Source organism: Camelus dromedarius, chromosome 22, assembly GCF_036321535.1.
Source record: "Camelus dromedarius isolate mCamDro1 chromosome 22, mCamDro1.pat, whole genome shotgun sequence".
NCBI classification, from domain to species: domain Eukaryota; kingdom Metazoa; phylum Chordata; class Mammalia; order Artiodactyla; family Camelidae; genus Camelus; species Camelus dromedarius.
In genome coordinates, this window is record NC_087457.1 from 26668625 (window position 1) to 26687291 (window position 18667).

At 44.2% G+C, this 18667-nt stretch overlaps 1 protein-coding gene across 5 annotated transcripts in view; it reads right to left on the bottom strand.

Moving 5' to 3' along the window:
• The window catches only part of STOX2 (storkhead box 2), a 173427-nt gene that overhangs the window by 83870 nt on the left and 70890 nt on the right, over window positions 1-18667 (bottom strand). The window contains exon 1 of one of the 5 annotated variants that reach the window (XM_010974558.3): window positions 9120-9605. The exons of the other annotated variants lie outside the window; for them this stretch is intronic. Coding sequence (XP_010972860.1) covers window positions 9120-9285 — 166 coding nt within the window. The 5' untranslated portion in view covers window positions 9286-9605. Of the gene's footprint in view, window positions 1-9119; window positions 9606-18667 lie in introns of those variants that run through there. 5 annotated transcript variants of the gene reach the window in all.

Below are 18667 nucleotides of genomic sequence, written 5' to 3' on the forward strand. Positions count from 1 at the left end.
GGCTCCCAGCTTTTACAAAAGAAAGGCAGTATGGGTGGGTGCAACTGTATGTCTTTGTGTAGCTTATATGCAATTTCTTCTTAACATCATACTTTGAAATGAAAACTCTTGAGATCCCTTTGAGAGTCATTCTGTTTGCTTCCTTTGGGGTGCTTTGTTCATATGCGACAGAAATCAACACAGTGCTTCACATACATTAACTCACATAATTCACCCAGAACCTTGTGGGTACATACCATTCTTATTCCCATTTTGCAGGTAAGGAAACTGAGGCCCTAAGGAGATAGGTAATGTGTCCAAGTTTACCCGGTGAGTACTGGAAAGACTGGATTATGAAGCCCTCTGGACTGCATCTCTGCTCTAAAGCCCTGTGCTACATGGCCTCTCAGGAAAGGAAGTAACTGGAAAGTATTAGGAACTGAGGATGGCAGGGAGGCCAGCAGACCCAGGCTGGCAACTCTGCAGCCCGAGCCTCTTCGGCGAGGGCTCCTCGGCAGCCGCGTCAAGCACAAACCCTGCAGCTGGCACCGCCAGCACTGCCACACACGGGACACTGCCTGCGGAATGCCATCTTGCTACCACACCAGCGCCACCCAAGGAATCTGGCTCACAGCCCCCACTACCCTTGCAGGGCCCTACTCTGTCCTGCAAGCACCAGATGCAGGGTCTGGAAGGGAGGATGTGACTGATGAAACCCAGCTCACGCGCCCATGTCCAAGATGCACGCAGCCGGACAGCCATTCCACGGCAAGGTCGGCATCTACATGGACAAATGAGGTCCTGCCTCCCCTCAGCGTCCATAAGGTAGGTGTACTGGTTTCCAAGGACTGCTGGAACAAAGTACCGCAAACTGGGTGGCTTAAAACAAGAGAAATGTATTCTCTCACTGCTCTGGAAGCCAAGAGTCAGAAGCAGGACTGTTTCCATCGGGAGGTTCTGGGCAGAACCCATTCCATGCCTTTCTTCTGGATTCTGGTGGTGGCCAGCAATCTCTGTACTGCCTTGGCTTGTGGACCCATCTCTCAGATCCATGCCCCACCTTCACAGGGACTTCTCCCCGTGTCTGCGTCTCTTTTCCTTTTCTTACAAGGACATTAGTCATATGATTCAGGACACACCCGACGCGTGTATGACCACACCTTAACTTAATTCCATCTGCAGAGACCCTATTTCCAAATAAGGTCATATTCAGGGCTACCAGGAGTTAGGACTTGAACACATCTTTCAGGGGGCACATTCAATCCATAACAGTGCGGAATTACACAGATAGGGGAAAAGGGTTCAGATGCCCGGCAGCCAAAAAAAAGACAAATATTCGCTGCACCTCAATTGTTATAGGGGCCTTCATTTCATCTAATAACGAAATAAATGATTTCAAAGCAAGAGTGGGATATGCCGAAAGCAACAAATGGTCTAGTAGCTCTCTTAGGGAAATCAGCTAGACAGGAATTTGCAGTCAGGGGGAGGTGGGGGTGTTAATTAAAAAGCTAGAAGGTCCCTCCCCTGGAATGACCCTCAGAAGAAGACGGCCAGGCACAGGTCCTGCTACCTTTAATGCCCACAGGCACCTGCCAAATGTTTCTCTTTTATCTTCAAAAAGAGAAAAGTTGGCCTGGAGGGGCCATCATGGATTTAAGGAGAAAGATAAATGGAGATTTTAACAGTGTGTATGGGTTACCTAAGCCATCATTTTTCAACTGAATCGGTATATGACAGATGTTTGAAATATACATTATTTACGTAGCTGGTCTAGTCTTTGGTGCTGCTGCCCACATAGCTCTAAACGCTTTTCAAACCTGACTATACAGATATCAAAAGCATATCCCTTTTATCAACAGTACCATAGCTTCTGAGTAAATGCAAACACTAATCAAACAAATCCAAGAATTAAAAAGCACTTTACTTTTAGGGAAAGGGAGCAGATCTAACTTTGAGTCTCCAGGTTTTCCAAAACCCAAGTAGGACTCAATGTTAATGGAATCCAACTGACCCTCCATCTGCTGGAAATAAAAATAAGCAAGTCATCTGTTCCCCTCTACGAAGCGGAACATAAAGTACAAAAGCTAAGCTATTTCCGTGTTCTCACTAACACTGCTAAGTGGTTGACCTCCAGACTATACATGGACTCTCTACCGGTCACGTGTGTGCCTTTTCTGCTTGGACAACCAACCCGTTACATCCAGCGTGGAACTCATCATCTGCTCCATTTCCCCCAGCTTCCTGGTCATTTACTGCAGTCTTTCAACAAAAATCTCTGATTCACCTTTCATTTTTTCTCACCTCTTCAATCCAGTCACTTACAAGGAACAGCCAGGCCCTTTGTCCTCACAGATGCCCCCTTTGCCCTTCACCCCCATCCCTCCTTCCTTGGCTGACATGGGATTTTACTGTGAGGCATGAGTACCGCTCAGGTATGTGAGGGCATTTTAGGTGGTACCTGGTTGAATTATTTTTTTACTGAAATAGTAATATATTCATGTTAATGGGCACTAAAAAGATAACTGCCAAATGAAATCCATAACTTCATATAAAATAAACAATTTTCATTTTAATTCATTTAAATACATAAGTGGGTAGAGTTAAAATAAAAATTAAGTACATAACAGCACAGATGGTGTATGACATGGTTAAAAAGTCCTTGAGGGCGGCGTGCTAATCCCAGCAGTGCTGGAAAACACTGCTCTGGGCTGGCCCCTCATCACCTTACTGCTTGATCACCTCTGTCTGCTCAACCACCTCCCAGCTGGTCTCCTGGCCTCCCGACTCTCATCTCTTCCATCTATCCTGCAACCCATGGCCAGACACCTCTTCCTCAGATGCTCCTTTCATCATTTCTCTCCCAAGCTCACAAATCTAATTGCTACCCCATAAACTCTGAATTCCATCTACATTTCAAGATCCCATCTGGGCTAGCTACATGTCATTTCTAGTTACATCCCAAAGTCACATTATGGCAAATTTCACATAGATGTTTCCTTTCCAGCTTCATGCCTTGGTTCATACTGCTTCCACAGCCTTCCTCCAATCCTCCTTCTCTGTCTCTTCACATCCTACCCAGTCCTTTAAGATGCAAGTCCTACCTCCAAGCAGCCTTTTTTTTTTAATTGACATCTCTTCTCTAAACTCCTATTCCACTTATACTAACCACATCAACCACCCCATTTAACTCTTGCTTATATCCTATTTTTCCTATTTTATTTACCGCTCTCTAATGGCTGACTCATTGAGAGCTGGTCCGACCAACCATAATAGGAAGTCCTTGATAGTCCACGTACCTCGATACACATACACACACACACACACACACACACACACAATTATCTTCCATAGTTATAAAAGGATGACTCACAGTAGAAGTTCAAGACAGCTCTTCAACCAACTTTTTTAAGACAAGCCATGTTTTATTCATTCATCCAATAAACATTTCCTGAGTCCCTGACATAGTGCCAAGCTCTATGGTTGCTGACGAAATAGAGATGTGAATCAAACACGTACTGCCACTGAGGAACTCACCGGCTAGTAAACCCATGGTACAACAGAAGGTCACCAAGTTGCCGAAACACAAGTACAAAACAAGTGTCATGTGAGTGATTTGCTCTAGAAAGGACAGGAGTGTGTGAACTTGTTCTGGAAGGCTTAATAGGATCCCCAAATATCAGACCTTTAAAGATGAGGAGCACATTCTCAGCAGTGTGACACAAATGACAAAAGGTACAAAATGGCAACGAGGCACTGCTGAAGGCAAAGAGTTTCCAGAGCCTGGAGCACAGGGTGTTGGGAAGGGACAGAAGAAGAGGTGGGAAAAGCAGGGGAGGTCATGCCATGAAGAACTTTGGTCTTAGACCTCATCCACAGGCATGAAAAACACTGAAGAGAGATGAAAAGTCACATGACCAGTTTTGCTTTAGGAGGGATTAAAAAAAATAAAAAACAAAGCCCTTCTGGGCACAAGTACCCATGAATTGGACACGGTCAGTTTGGAAGACACTGCCATAGAACAGACGAAGATGTAAACAACAGAGATGAAGAGGGAGGGGCAGATTTTAGAAATATTTAGGTGGCGGAAATCAATGGGATCTCCTGGCCAACTAGTTGCACATTCCGATGTCACATAAAAACAGTCCAGGGATTAACTACTTAAGGAAAAGTTTACTACCTACTTTAAAAAACACCCATGTCATTTCTTTCCTGTGTTACTGTGGCGAAAGTTAAGTTTGCGTCGACTATAATCTGTATTCTTACAAACTACAAGAACCTCCACTTCAAACCTGAGACATTAGGCAGCACACAGTTTCCATGACTGATCTACAAAAGCCTGTCCTAATTGCCAAAGTCAGCATCTGATCCCACTGGCAAGGATCCAATGGGATTTTGTTCCTTGGTTTTATCTGCACTCAGCATAAGCAATCTTGTATCAAAGAACATAGCACTGTCTGAACTGCCCTAACTCTCTGGGGTATAGAGAATTTAAGCCATGGTTGCTCCGGAGGTGCAAAAAAAATGCTAAGGTTTTTATACAATATACTCAGATTCCTTTTTGCAAATAAAAACATTCACAAGAGTGTAAAAGATATTGAAATACCAAGAGAGGTGACCTTTTGCAAGCACATTCGCGTTCTCCCGGAAAATAAAGAATAAAGTCATTCACCACCAAGTGTAATATTCCTCACTTCCACGGGCCTGATGAAAGGAGTCAACACAGGTAGTTTCAAATTAAAACACAGTTAGAGCAGCGAGGCTGAAAATGGATCTCTACAAAGAGGGAAAGGGAGGCGACAGGATGCTGTTTATGAAAACTTGCATATGATCATGATCTGCCGGCTGTGTCCCTCGTCCCCCCACCCCCCTGTTAGTTTGGTCACCAGGACCAGCCCTGATGCAGACACTTAATGTAACATCTGGGGATGACAGGAAATAGGACCCGACTGCAAAACAAGCACTGTTCCCACACAGCCCCCAGCCGGAAGCACATGACTCCAATAAATAGAAAGGGCAAAGGTTATTTCTAACGATTTCGGGGTAAGTGCTTAGAAATCCCGAGCTTGCTCGTTATGCAGCCCAATTCTGTCATGGAAACGTGGGCCAGGAGGACCCGTTACAGACGGGGAGGGGCCCTGTTACTCGCCAGAGACACAGCTGGTTTGTGGCAGGCCCAGATTAGAACCTCGGTTGTCCATCCTCCACTCCCAGCAAACTCTCACATCTCTTAAAATAACAGAACATAAGGAACTGGGACACGCAATCAACTGTGCCCCAGAACTCGTTTCTATAAAATGAAAACTAATAAACTCATCCAGGTGGCGTCCTGACCATTCCTCCTCACTGAGTATATTAGTTAGATTGGCAGACAAACTGGTTTATATTTTCTTAAAATGTCAGTTTGGGGCATGTGTTTTTTCTCTTTTCTTTTCAAATCCTTTAAAGCCACAGTATTAAAACTGTCTACTTTATTGTTCTGTAAAATGACAAGCATCCATCTCAAAGAACCATGATTTTAGAGGTGTCTCACTCACAAGGGACATCTTTTATGAACACGCTCTGTAGAACCTTTATAGTGGGAAAATCACTTTCCAATCTTGATTAAACTTGGTGGCAAGGCATGTGCAATACAAAGATGCAGCCATCCCTGGGGCTGGGGTAGAGGAGAGTGAAAAAAGTTACAAGTTAGCAGCATCATTTGTATAAAGAGGTCACAATTCACATGGTCCTAACAGAAAAGGTTCTAACGCCTTCATCAACAAAAGGTTCGGTGCCCTGAAAATCATTTCATGGAAGTGGGAGAGCACGTTTTCATGTATAAAGCCCTATGGATCATACAGATATTTCCCTCTTTGTGGGGAGTTTTACTTTTATCTCTAGTTAATTAATAGCATAATTTCTAGTTTCAGAAACTGGAAGAATGATCGCACATGCATTTGGGCTAACCCTGTTTCTTGTTCAGATCACGGATACACATTTTATTATCCATCTTGATTTGAACAAGAGGCAAGATTTTTCCCCCTTCTGTCCAGAAACCTCTTTTGGGAAATTAATATTCAAGATGAATAGTGAACTCACCTCGTAGCCTGTGAACTTGCTGGTTGCCAAGAGGCCTGTGAGTTCTTGGGATGATTTTCAATTTGGTAACATGAATTAGGGGCTTAAACAGTCATATAAGGCATAGTCTTCAAGACTTAAAGTTTCAGAATTCTCTATCTAACTTTCTGCTTGCAAGATCTCTTTAAGCCTTATATGTGCCCATTCTAACCTCCTGAGCTTAAGTGTAGTTTATCCTGAAGGTGCACGAAAAAGCCAAGGCTAACTGTCAAGCCTGTTGCCGTAAATCACATTTCAAACTGATAATTACTTATTAGTGGAGAAAAGACTGTTTGAAAAGGTGCTGTCTCCTTCGAAAGAGATTATGGAATGCCTATAATTTTGCCTTAAATAAACAGAGTTGAACTTGAAGTACCCACTGTGTGACAGGTAGGCCAGACCAGAAGGACAACTATTAACATTTTTCCAAGGATCTCTCCTTTCCTAAAGTTTTTTCTTTAAGTGATTTTTCTCCTTGGGGGAGGAGATTTCTAAAAACAGTCTCAACTGAAGTTATTTTAGGTCCTGTCGTACATCTCTGAAGAGGCTTATCTTGCCCTTTGAATCCAACAACAAAAAAACTCTTTCTCCTGAAAATGAAGTATGATAAATACTAGTGGTGATTAAGCCAAATGACTGGACAAACAGGAAGGAGAAATATGAAAAGGCTCATGTCTTTCTAAGCCACTTCATTTTCTATTTCATTTTATGTGACAAAGGATCCGTTTGTACCCAGAGTCACTAACTTAATACAAGCGGATTTCCTTAACATTTCTTAAGGGGAAGAGCACTTCCCGCAAATGATCTCAAAGCGTGTCAATATGCCATCTATTCCGATCAACCCTTATATTTGGAAAGGAACCATATTTGAAAAGGAAATTGATAAGATACTCCCACCCTCCCTGCCAAAAGATGTGTATGAGAAAGGTTCCACCTACTCTCCCAGCATTCATTGTAGGGGTCTGTCTTAATATTTACTATCTCCTTCCATTCGCCCCAACCCCTTTTATTACATGTATTAGCTAATAATTAAAATAAAGAATAAATAACAGCCATCTACCCTTCGACAAAACCTAATTATATCCAACCCTGCAGCCCCATGAGAATGAAGCAAGGCACTCTGCTTGGTGTGTGTGTGGGGGGGGGAATTCCATACAATGTTGAATGAATAAGACAGCTCTTCTTTTCCTACTTTTTGGTTTTCTTTTCTCAGTAGTAACCTAACATTAAATTGGCACAGAAAACCACCAACCTGAAACAACTGATCCTTCCCACTCACCAGAGGACCAGCTTACCATCTGCAAGTCAAGAAATGAAATAAGAGGATCCAAGAAAATTAAAAGCTTCTTCCTCAAGCCCCTAGAAAGAAAAATGCCTTGCAAAACCAGCAACCAAAGAGAAGTTCTTGAGCAAAGAATGAAATGTGATCATGATGAAGCTATGCCAAAACAGATAAAAAAAAATAAGCTCCAGGGGAACGTGCCTGAAATCATTCAAGAATCTTGCAGGTTTGTTGAAGAAATTATGGCCACCTGCCCTCCCACAGCCTCACATTTGGTGTCAGTACTGATTCCAGAAGAGGGGCAAAACAGAGGGGGGAATCTTGAGGGCAGAAGGCAGGCATTCAAACCCTAAACCTAGGAAACCTGGGACTATCTGAACACTCTGTGAAGACAAGGGCTTACGTACGTATGTGTTTTGAGGTTACGTCTGGATTTAGAGGTATTTCAAAATTTACTGTCACATGCCTGAAGAATATAGCCACCATAGCAGTGATTGACTTAAATTGCTAACATATAAACTGGAGTTGTCACTTCCTTTACAAATTTGGCTTTTCATGACAGAGAAAGTCAAGGGAGCCTTACCGCCAAAATACTACATCCCTATGTCACCAGATTTTGCAATAAAAAGATGGTGATTTTATTTAGGTTTTATATTCGCGTAAATGCAGTCACAAGACATTTCTAAAGCATGAGATACTGGCCTCAGTTTTTTTTTTTAAACTTACTGTTTTAGGAGAAAGACTGCAGAGCTAGACTTTAAGTACCAACTGCAAGCTTAAAGCACTCTTCCCAGTTAAGACAGGACTTAGAATTATTTGGTAGAGGATGTGTTTTCAAATATAATCTCGATTCTTCCATTACATTGTGTTTAGAAGAAAATCAATTCTTTCAGAATGAAAAACAATCTGCCTTACACATCATTACATACAAGTGGTCAACAGCAAGTAAGCAGAAAACAACGAAAGAGTTTCACAATTTTCCTCCTTCGGCATTTCAGGTATTTTATCCCTGGGTTCCCGAGTCAGAGCAAAGCCATTCCGTTGTATTTCAGAAGGGAACCGACTGGCGCCTTCAGAAATGCTTCTACGCGTTTTAAGATGAAATCTTTTTTGAAGTCTTCATCCCCATTTACCATTTTGTTTGTCCTTCCTGTCTAACGTGCAAAAATCCACGACACAGCCTCCATTCTTTCCACACAACCTAATTCAAAGCAATATATGTTAAATCCACACAGAATCCTGGGAGCATTCAATCCGCATCCACACAGTTCTCTGCGTGCAAATCCGACCAGCTTGAGACGTACGCCGACCTCTTCCCTGACTCAAACCATCCAGAACTGTTCATGGAACCTGTTCCCTTTGAAGAAAGAAGGGCTGTTTAAATACCCACTAGGATAACAACTGGCCACAATGCGGGAGCGAGCAAGCCCGGCACTGCAGGCGACAGCAGACGCAGGCGCTTCCCCAAGCTCAAGGAGGCTGGGCGCCCGGGTTTGCAGTCATTTATCTCTGCAGCCAAAACGCCCGGCACGTCCCCCTCCTTGATTTCACCTAACTAATAGCTCTCAAACCCCATATTGAGAGGGCCTGCTGTGGATCTTGCGGAGGTACAAAATGGTGGATGTGAGCTAATTTTTTTCCTGCTTTCCCCATAACTTATCGCATCCATCACCGCCCGGCCTCCCGGGGAAGCACCCCGGCCGCGGCGCCCCGAGCACGCCCCGCGGCCCCCGGGCCCAGAGACAGAAACGCGGTTACCAACCTGATGTCATGTAGCCCCGCGAAGCCTGGGGCGCGAAGGCCGCGGGGAAGCGCTTGTGCAGGCGGTAGTCCTTCTCGCTGCGGGACCTCATGCGGTCCGAGGCCCGGTCGGAGAAATCCGAGCTAGGCCAGGCTCGCCGCAAGGTTGTGCTCCGGGTCTTCTTCATGGTGGGGAGGGCGACCTGCTGCCCCGATCCTCGGGGCCTCAGCGCCGGGGCGCAGCGCGCGACTTCATCCGTCTACGGCGGGCACGACCCGGGCGGACTCTGCGCGCATTTTCCCAGCCCCTCCTCGTCGGCGTCTACACCGCCAGCGGCGGGTCCGGCCCTCCCCACGCCCCCACACCCCCCCACGGCGAAGGCTCCGATTTTACACACGTCCCACAATGCATTACACTTCATTTGCAATCCGCCCGGCTTATAGCTTCCAGATTCCTGGGGGGAAAGGCACGTTAGGAGGCTCGCCGGCCAGGAGGAGGCGGGGAGGGGGCGGGTGGGGTGGGGGCGCCGAGACTTGCAGCGTGAAAGCAATGGGAGCGCAGACAATGGCCCGATTCAGCGCAGGAGTGTTTAGCCAACTGTGAGCCACCGCACAAAAGACCCAAACAAATGAGGAAGCCGAGGCCTCCGGGGCTGACCCGGGATCGGGCGCCCGGGAAGCCGGAGGGGCGGCGACAGACCCTCTCCGCACTGTGCGGCTCAGAGCGAGGCGTGGGGATGACAGTGTCCAAGTCGTGTCCCCCTGGGCCTATCAGCCGCGCGGCCCGCAGTCCCGGGCGCAGAGTGGCTCTGCCTCCCCTGCAGTCCTTGGGAGGCAATCTTCATTACAGAGGCTCGGATGGGGGGCGCGTGTGCACGGGATCCGAGCAGGCTCTGCAGTCAGCAGCTGCGGCAGGCAGGCTCCTGCCGAATCCAGGAAGAGCCCGAGTCGTCCTCACGACTGCGGCGCCTAGTCGATCTTCCTCCTTCCGAGGCTCAGGGTGGTGTGCGTGCATGCGTGTGTGTGTATGTGTGTGTGCGCGCGCGCGGGCGCCGACACGCATGTGCCCCCCTACACATGCATGCTCCTACTTACTGGCCGAGGCGGCGACGTAAGCCATGGCTGCCAAGGATGCGGAGCCTGCCGACCGACACCCGCACGAGGGCACCGCCGCTCAGCCGCGAGCGCGTGGAATGGCTATTGAAGGGCAGGAAGCCGGGAAGCGCCCAGCCTCGTGCTAATCACCAAGCTGCCTTAAGTTAGAGCACGGATCCTGTCAGGCTTCTCATTTTCATGTAAAACACCCTGAGGCGGCGCTGGGACCTTGGCTGGTGCCCCAGCCTGGAGTCCGCGCTTGGATATTTACATATTTTCAGGATGGCGCCTCCCCCTCGAAGAAAGGGAGAGAAATCCCTCGGTGGGAATAGGGCGTTCGGCGGTGCCCTGCCTCGCCCACCTGCGCCAACCCGAAGTCAGCTAGAGCCGGGGGAGGGGGCGCCACTCGGAGCCCCTCCGACAGCCGCAAACGCCCGGGCACCTGGTCCACGCCGCCTGGAGAACGCAGTGGAGGCGGCTCCGGCTCTTCCTTCTTCTCCCCGGAGCACCCGGTGTCAGTCACTACCAGCCCGATAACCTGCATTCAGATCCACAGCCCCTTTACACCGCTCGCCTCTGCACAGCTGTTTCTGGTCCAACAACCAATCGCTAAAGGACAACAATGCGCGGGAGGGGAGGAGGGGGCGATGCGCCGCCCCGGCCGAGGCGCGGGGCCCGGGACGCCAGCCCGGGACGCGGAGGTCACGCCGAGTTAAAGGCGCGCGGCCACAATGCGGCGAACCCCGACCACGCTGCGCTGCAGCCGTTTTTCCCGAAACGCTTATGTCCCGTTTGGGTTTCCAAAAATGCTTAGGTGTTGTAAACAACAAAATAAATCCGATTTTCCTTCTTAAACATTGTGTTTTGTTTTACGTTTTTGAGCTTTTTTTCCCATTTGTGAGGCTGCAATGTTCAAAATCGTGTTTTATGCTGTTTTTCGTATTTGCAGGTGCCAAGGTGCAGACAGAAATCCTTATGAGGCTATGATTTTATCAGGCTGGTACCGCAAAAAACAGCCTTCCCTCCACCAAAAAAAAAAAAAAGGGGGGGTTCTAAATGGTTAAGATTCAGCAGTTTTAGCAGGATTCAGTGCCATTCCAAGGCTTTCATTCTCTTGGGGAGGGGGAGGGGAGGGACAGCAAGGTTCTTGGAGAACCACGCAGAGCGGGGCGGGGTTTATGCCACAAATATTACAGAATCTAGAACTTCCATTCAGTATTTCAAGGCCTCCCTCTGCAACCTGGGGCCATTGTAACTGATCTCTCTCTCTCTCTCTCTCTCTCTCTCTCTCTCTCTCTCTCTCTCTCTCTCGGGATACCGCGTGTAAACAAACAAATAAAAATCACTGAGCATCATACAGAACTTGTATTTACACTGATCAAAATGTATTACTAACTGTAAACCAATTAGCTAATGTTCTGTGGCATTTTTTAAAAGTTAGAAAAGGGCACATTTTGCTAAAATGTCTTCTTTACTGTAGGAAGGCTGCTAAGAACAGAAAGACTCCAGCTTTAGAAGCTGCAGAAGACTCAATGTGTAAAGAACCATAAAGGCAATAAAAAGTAATTGTATTAATGAATGCATGAGACATTGACATTTAGATATCTCAATCCAATTCAACAATTACTCAGTACCTCCCATGAGCCAAACGTGGGTATATGAATGATTATTATAGTTATGACTGAAGGCTAATGGTGATTGCTGTGGCAACTGTAATACTTATTCATCCAGCAAATTATTATTGACTGCCTAGTATATGCTCTGATGGGTGCTGGCCAAACAGAACACCACACGCGGCTCCATGTAACTTTGGTCAAGGTAGTAAGCAAATAAATGCAGAGACTGTGTTCAGGTCTACAAACCTCTGTGAAAAAATGAGTTACTCTGACACCCACAAGATGTGGCATCATCCAAGCAAAGAATGAGGGGGAAAGATGTTTCTGAAAGTGGGAACAGTACATGCAAAGGCCCTGAGGTAGGAAAGAATATTGGCTTCTGTTGGAAGAAGTGAAAGAAGGCTGGTATAGCTGGAATTGGAGCATAAGAGGATGCATGTAATGAGGTCATGAAGGAAGCCAAGAGGCAGATCATGCAGGGACTTGCACACCATGTTAAGAATTTTGAATTCTACTGTATTATGTGAACACTGAAGGGTTTCAAACAAAGAAACAATAACAATTTTAAAATTTCTGTATAAAAGGGGCTTAGAAGAGGGAATCTGTTTAGGGGGAGGGGTCAGCCAGGAATTATCTGGAGAGTTAAGTTTGAATCACACTTGACATTAAAACGGAGAAAATATTCATTGCTCATGTGAAGGAATGGGGGTGGATTGATGGATATTTTGGAAGGAGAGCTCCAGCTCCAGTCTGCCACCTCTGAATGTGACCCTTTGCAGAGCAATGATATCATCCAGTGTCCATACACAACAGAATGTTCTTACAGCCAAAGCCACACAACCAGACACAGAAGAATCAGGCAGAAAACAGGCTGGGTTAGCTGAATCAAATCAGATAGTAGAGAAGGAGACGGAGGGGCACTTAAGTAATTTATCAATCCAAATTAGGTGGCAACATCAGAAGAAGTTATGAAGGTAAGACTTGAATCTAGCAAACAACATTGTGAAACCAATCCTATGTAAAGAAAGTAGACGTGGAATCCTGTCATCACAGCCACCGTTAAAATCAGACTCAGTGTGTCTATCTGTCCTATGGGAAGATTCACTCTGGTCACACTCAACCCTAGGTACCTAGTCATAGTTTCCAATCTCTCAGCCTATCTGAGACAATCAAGTATCTGGGTCGTGAGCTATCCATCAAGTAAGCTCAGGTGTGTAATCCCAGTCGTCAATACTAGGAAAGTTTAGAATTAAATAGAGAAACGATACAGCAAATCATTTTCACGGTATTCATATTTTTTTCATCGGGCTTAAGAATAATTTATACATTTGGTATTTACATATTCAATAAATCAGAGACACTAATTAGATGCATATCTGCTCTGTGATTCTAATTCATATGTATATAGTTGACCCTGAAACAACTGGGTTAATTCTAGCATAACTTACAGTGGCCCTCCCATCCATGGTTCCTGGGATTCGACCAACCAGACAGACAGACTGTGAAGTGCGTAGCATTTACTATTGAAAAACACCCACGTTATCAGTGGAATCTGGTAGTTCCTGGTAGATGAGCTGTAATTGATTTTAGACCTGTAATTTTAAGTTGAAAGGTAGAAGACTTTTAACTTTGACATGTTCCTCATTTAAAACTTTGGTTTATCAGACTTGCAAGAGTTGAGTGAATTTAAGTGTCATAAGTATGTAAACTCCATGAGGGCAACGGGTATTTTCTGTTTTATTCACTGTTATTCACTGCTCTGCTCTGTTCAGAGTTGCGTCTCCGGTGGCTAGCAATAACTGGCACGGATGCGATGAGTAATGAAGCCTGATTAAGTGCCCTGACAGATTTGGTTTGAAGTCCTCCATAACTGCTTCTAAACGGGGCCAATTACTGAGTAAAGGGACTTCAGTCTTCGATGTGAGTTGATCAAATGTTTTTCAAAGGCCCCCTGAGAGTTACAGTTTTTATTTTAGTATTTTTAAAATACCAAATTTACAACAAGAATACGTTGAATCTAAAAATGTAAGGACATTTTGATTTTCTGATCTATATCTCTAGTAAAGGAAAACTGGACATTTTTTTTGAATTGTATCTCTGGTATACCGAACACTCACTAAAGACCTAAATACCTGTAAGTGATCTGTGCTGTGCACAGAAAGCCCCCCTCAGACATTAAAATGCCCACGGTGACTTAGACTGAGGATGTGACAGATTAGAGAGAAACTGCACTACTGAAGTGAGTAAAAAAAAGGTTGATACAAGTGAAATATAAACATAAGCATTTAAATGGAAGAGGTAACAGGTCTTGTAGCCTAGAGCAGGTGACTCCTGCTCGGCATCAAAAAGCTGAATGCCTGTGGGGCCCAGTGTCGCTACCAGCAGGTAATCCTGACACTGTGGGTGCTGTGGAGTTGGCTAGCTGAAATACAGAGCATCCAAAAACCGGGTTTAGGAAAAAAGAAAGACAAAACATCCAGGCACAGCTGGAGTGTATTCAAGAGCTGCATTCAGCAGTGCCCAGCCCAGCCTGGGCCAAGTGGGGAAGTTACTGGGATGGAGAACAGAGTCCGGGGGGGAGGGAGGGTACAGCTCAGTGGGAGAGTGCATGCCTAGCATGCATGAGGTCCTGGATTCAATCCCCAGTATCTCCATTTAAATAAATACATAAATAAATCTAATTATCCCCCCCAGAAAAAGAATATTTTAAAAATACATATACATATAAAAGAATAGAGTCCAGAGAAGGTACAAACAACCTGTGTCCATTAACAAATGGAAAAAGCCAACGTGAGGAAATTCTGACACGTGCTACAGAATGGATGCAACTTGAAGGTATCATGCGAAGCTAGACACAAAGAACAAATCTTGTATGATGCCTCTAAAATGAGGGACCTAGAGTAGTCAAATTCACAGAGACAGATACAGTACAGTCATGGTTGTCAGGACCCCGGGGAGGGGGAGGGCGCAGGGGAGGGGGAGTTAGTGTTTAAGGGGGACAGCATTTCAGTTTGGGAAGATGATAACGTCCTGGAGATGGATGGTGGTGACGACTGCACAGCAACATGAATGGACTTAATGCCACGGGACTGCACAACAATAATAAAAATATTCAATGTTATGTACATCATACAAACTTTTAAAAATACAAAGAATAGAGTCCAAGAAGCAAAGGCACCATCAGGGTGGCTTCGTGTGGACGGCATGGAGGACAAGCTGTTGCCAGCTGGTCGTTTTCCATGCACGCACTGGGTGCGCACACCCTCTCCTTTTTTATCTTTGAAAACAAAGGCCAGTATCAGGTAGACTGAGAAAGAATATAAAACAAGCTCAAAAGTAAACTGGCAGGGTCCGATTCCACCCAGGCATTACTGGAAAATAATTCCTTCAAGGATACATTTCAATTTGTCAGGATTGAAAGAATTTTTTTCTAAGATTTTTTTTTTTTAAGTTTACAGATACCGAAGTTTTTCCTCTTTAAAGTGTATGTTAACAAACATGTTAAAATTAAATTGTGGTATAGCACAGGGAACTAAATTCAGTATCTTACAGTAACTTATGGTGAAAAAGAATATGAAAGCACATATACGTATGTTCCTATATGGCTGAAGCATTGTGCTGTACACCAGAAATTGACACATTATAAACTGACTATATTTCAATAACAAATATTTAAAATAAATACATAAAATAAACTTAAGTAATTGCATGCAAAATAAATCCGAGATATAAAATCGACAAAAAAAAAAACCCCTAAATTTTGGTGATGTCTGCACAGTGATATAAATTTGTAAAAACACACAGAACACTTACAAATGGTTGGATTTTATGGTATTCAATTATCCCTCAATAATGCTGTTAAAAAAAAAAAAAAAAGAACCCAGCCAGGTAGTGGAAGATAATGTGGAAAACTTAAAGACCGAAGCTAGAAACCCAAGCAGGAGGTGACTGCCACTGTGCAACTGACATGATGCAAGTCAGAATTTGATTTCTTTCCTCAGATCCATTAGTAGCTACAGAATAATAAATAATGCCTTATGTTTGCACAGGACTCTACAGTTTATTGAGTCTCATAAGGTCTGAGGTCAGCCAGGTAGGAGTTGTTATCATAATTAAAAATGAAAAAACAAAGGTGCAAAGGCAGTAACTGATTTGCCCCAAGTCATACAAAGGTTGAGGAACCAGAATTCCTCTCTTGAGATCCTCAGTCTAGGATTTTTTTCTGCCCCGTCCTGCTGCCTCCATAACTATGGATGTGGGCAGTTCCTAGATTTGGCATTATTTGTTCATGCTTTTGGGGAGTCTGAATGAAGTTCACAGAAATCTTTACATTGCTAGGGTAGCCTCCCAATTTCTAAGTTCTTGATAAGTTTTTCTAAACATACGTGCATGTAAAAGAGAAGACAAAATTCTTTGGATGATTTCAAATGACTCCCTCAACTGGTTTATATAGACGGTGCATGAGTTTAGAGTTAAGTCCACATGCCTCCTTCAGACTAATCAATCTTGAAAGTCTTCTTTTCTCAATTCTGTTTGCAGGTCACCACAGACCCGCTTCCCAAGCTAGTGAAAAACCACACTATAACACAGATGGATTCTAAAGGGTGGATTTTTTTTTGAACACGTGTTTTCCTGTAATCTAAAGAAATATTATACATGAACAATTAAAATCATACATGAAAAAAGAAGCAAAGCTCCAAGAGTTTCCTGTTCTGTCAAATTACAGTAATTTTTGTAAAGGGCCCAAGATAGTTAAATTCCTGACTCTGTTTAAGAATAATTACTTTAACTCCCAGCAAATTATCGGACTTTTACGTGATACCATTTAATAATCACTAATAACATTTTAACTTTAATATAGAATAAAAATACACAGATGAGAGTAATGATTTCTACTAAGTCCATTTGAAAGATTTTTTTTAAAACTTTCCTTCAATATTTCAAAATTTAAGTAATCAGGCTTATGTGTAATAATCTTCAATCTTCCTATTATTGTTCATTTGATATTTCAAAGATGCTATGAAACTTCTATTTCAAAAGCAGCTTGTAAGCTATTACCTAACAATCATTTGCAGTAGCTTTCATTAGTTACCATGTTACTTATTATTCAACTAGGACATTTTTTAAAGTAAAAAAAGATGCTATTAATTACACTAGGACAAAACTCTTAACCAGAACCCTCCTGGCCAATCAGAAACATATGGTCACTCTACCTCTAGTGGAAAAGGCTAATCAAAAGTATTAAGTTTTGCTTTAAAAAAGGAACAAATAAATCTAAGTGAGGAGAAAAGAAAAATTACCAGTAAGATCAGACATTTTAAAATGTAAAATAGTAGAATTTGGAAGTGTCTCTACCTTTCTCTTTCTCCTGATGAAAGGGGTGGAGACTCAAACATCAGTGGCAGAAGTTTAATTTTTGGCAAGATATATATTGCATTGGCTCTGCTATGACCCCATTTACCAACACCAAAAATCGGCTCAGGAAATTGTATATGGTGGCAAATGCTTCCTGGAAGAAGATACACAATACAGCATAACCTGCGTTACCCAGACTTCCCCCCACCTTGTTTTCCCATTTCCCACAAATCCTAGAAATGGGAAAAGGTCAAACCCAAATAAGAAGCTATGAGAAAGACACAGAAGGCAATAAAGGAAAGAGAAAGTTGAACCCAGACACCTGATGAAGACGCAGTTTTGTGACACCGTTTTCTTCCAAAACCTTGAGGGAAGCTGATTTCCAGAGAATATCTGATCTGGTTTCCTGGCTCCAGACAACTTGTGTTTAAGTATCTCCAAGTTCTTGGAGGTAAGCCTTCCACAGACTTTTCCAGAGCCAGTACACATTTGCTAGACCGAGATTATTGAAGTTTCAGGCCTAAGGGAATCCATCCATGTTTGGTACTGACAAATGAACGTCTTCATGGAGCCATCACCCATACGCTAATGAAGAGGCGGCATTGCAAGTGGGGTATTTTCCATTGAGACCCTGTAACACTTGAAATATAACGGGCTGAGATGAGAGCTCAGACGTCATAAGTATGCATCGGTTATGAGAACATCCAGTTTGCTGTTACATGCCATGACAGACTATTACAATCACCGCTACAATCTCAACAACTAAAACGTCAACGTTTAAGAGAAAGTGATTTTATGCACTTGCCAGAGTTCACAAATGACCAAGTTCAAGAGCCGCAGCACTGCACTGCACCCATGAGATCAGGGCCAACGGTTCCTTCCAGCTGGGTGCAGCTGCAGGTTTCCAGGAGGTGGCTCACGGGTGGGCCGACGACAGGCAGACAACAGAAAGGAGGGGAGAGGCCTTGAGCCACATTGGAGGGACACAGTTCCCCTCCTCCCCGCCCCCAGAATTTTGCTAAGGCAAGGATTTCCCTGCCAGGATGCTGCTAAGGCAGGATGGTTTAGGAGTTCAACGTGAACCCTCTGGAACACATCTGTGAGTGAGTGTCTGAATCCCAGCATCTCCTCATCCCAGCTGGACAACCTCAGACACGCCCTATAAACGCTCTATTCCTCTGTTCTTCCTCTGTGACACGGGGAAAACTAAAGTGCCAATTTTTCCAGAGTTGTTCTGAGGATTAAATGAAATGTGTGCCTGGCAATTAGTTAGTGCTCAGTAAACGTTCATTTAATTCATTTTAATTAACACCCTATACCGGGTCCAGGGCTGAACACACTGACAACTTTTTCTGACTGTTAGGTCAGGTGGATCCCCCCCGGAAAACTCAGAAAGTTCTTTATTATGCTACGTTAAATCATCTAAGTATCCTCTTTCTCTCTTAGTCTCATTTTCTATTCTCTCAGTAATTACCCTGATATTTCAACCAGCATTACTGAACTT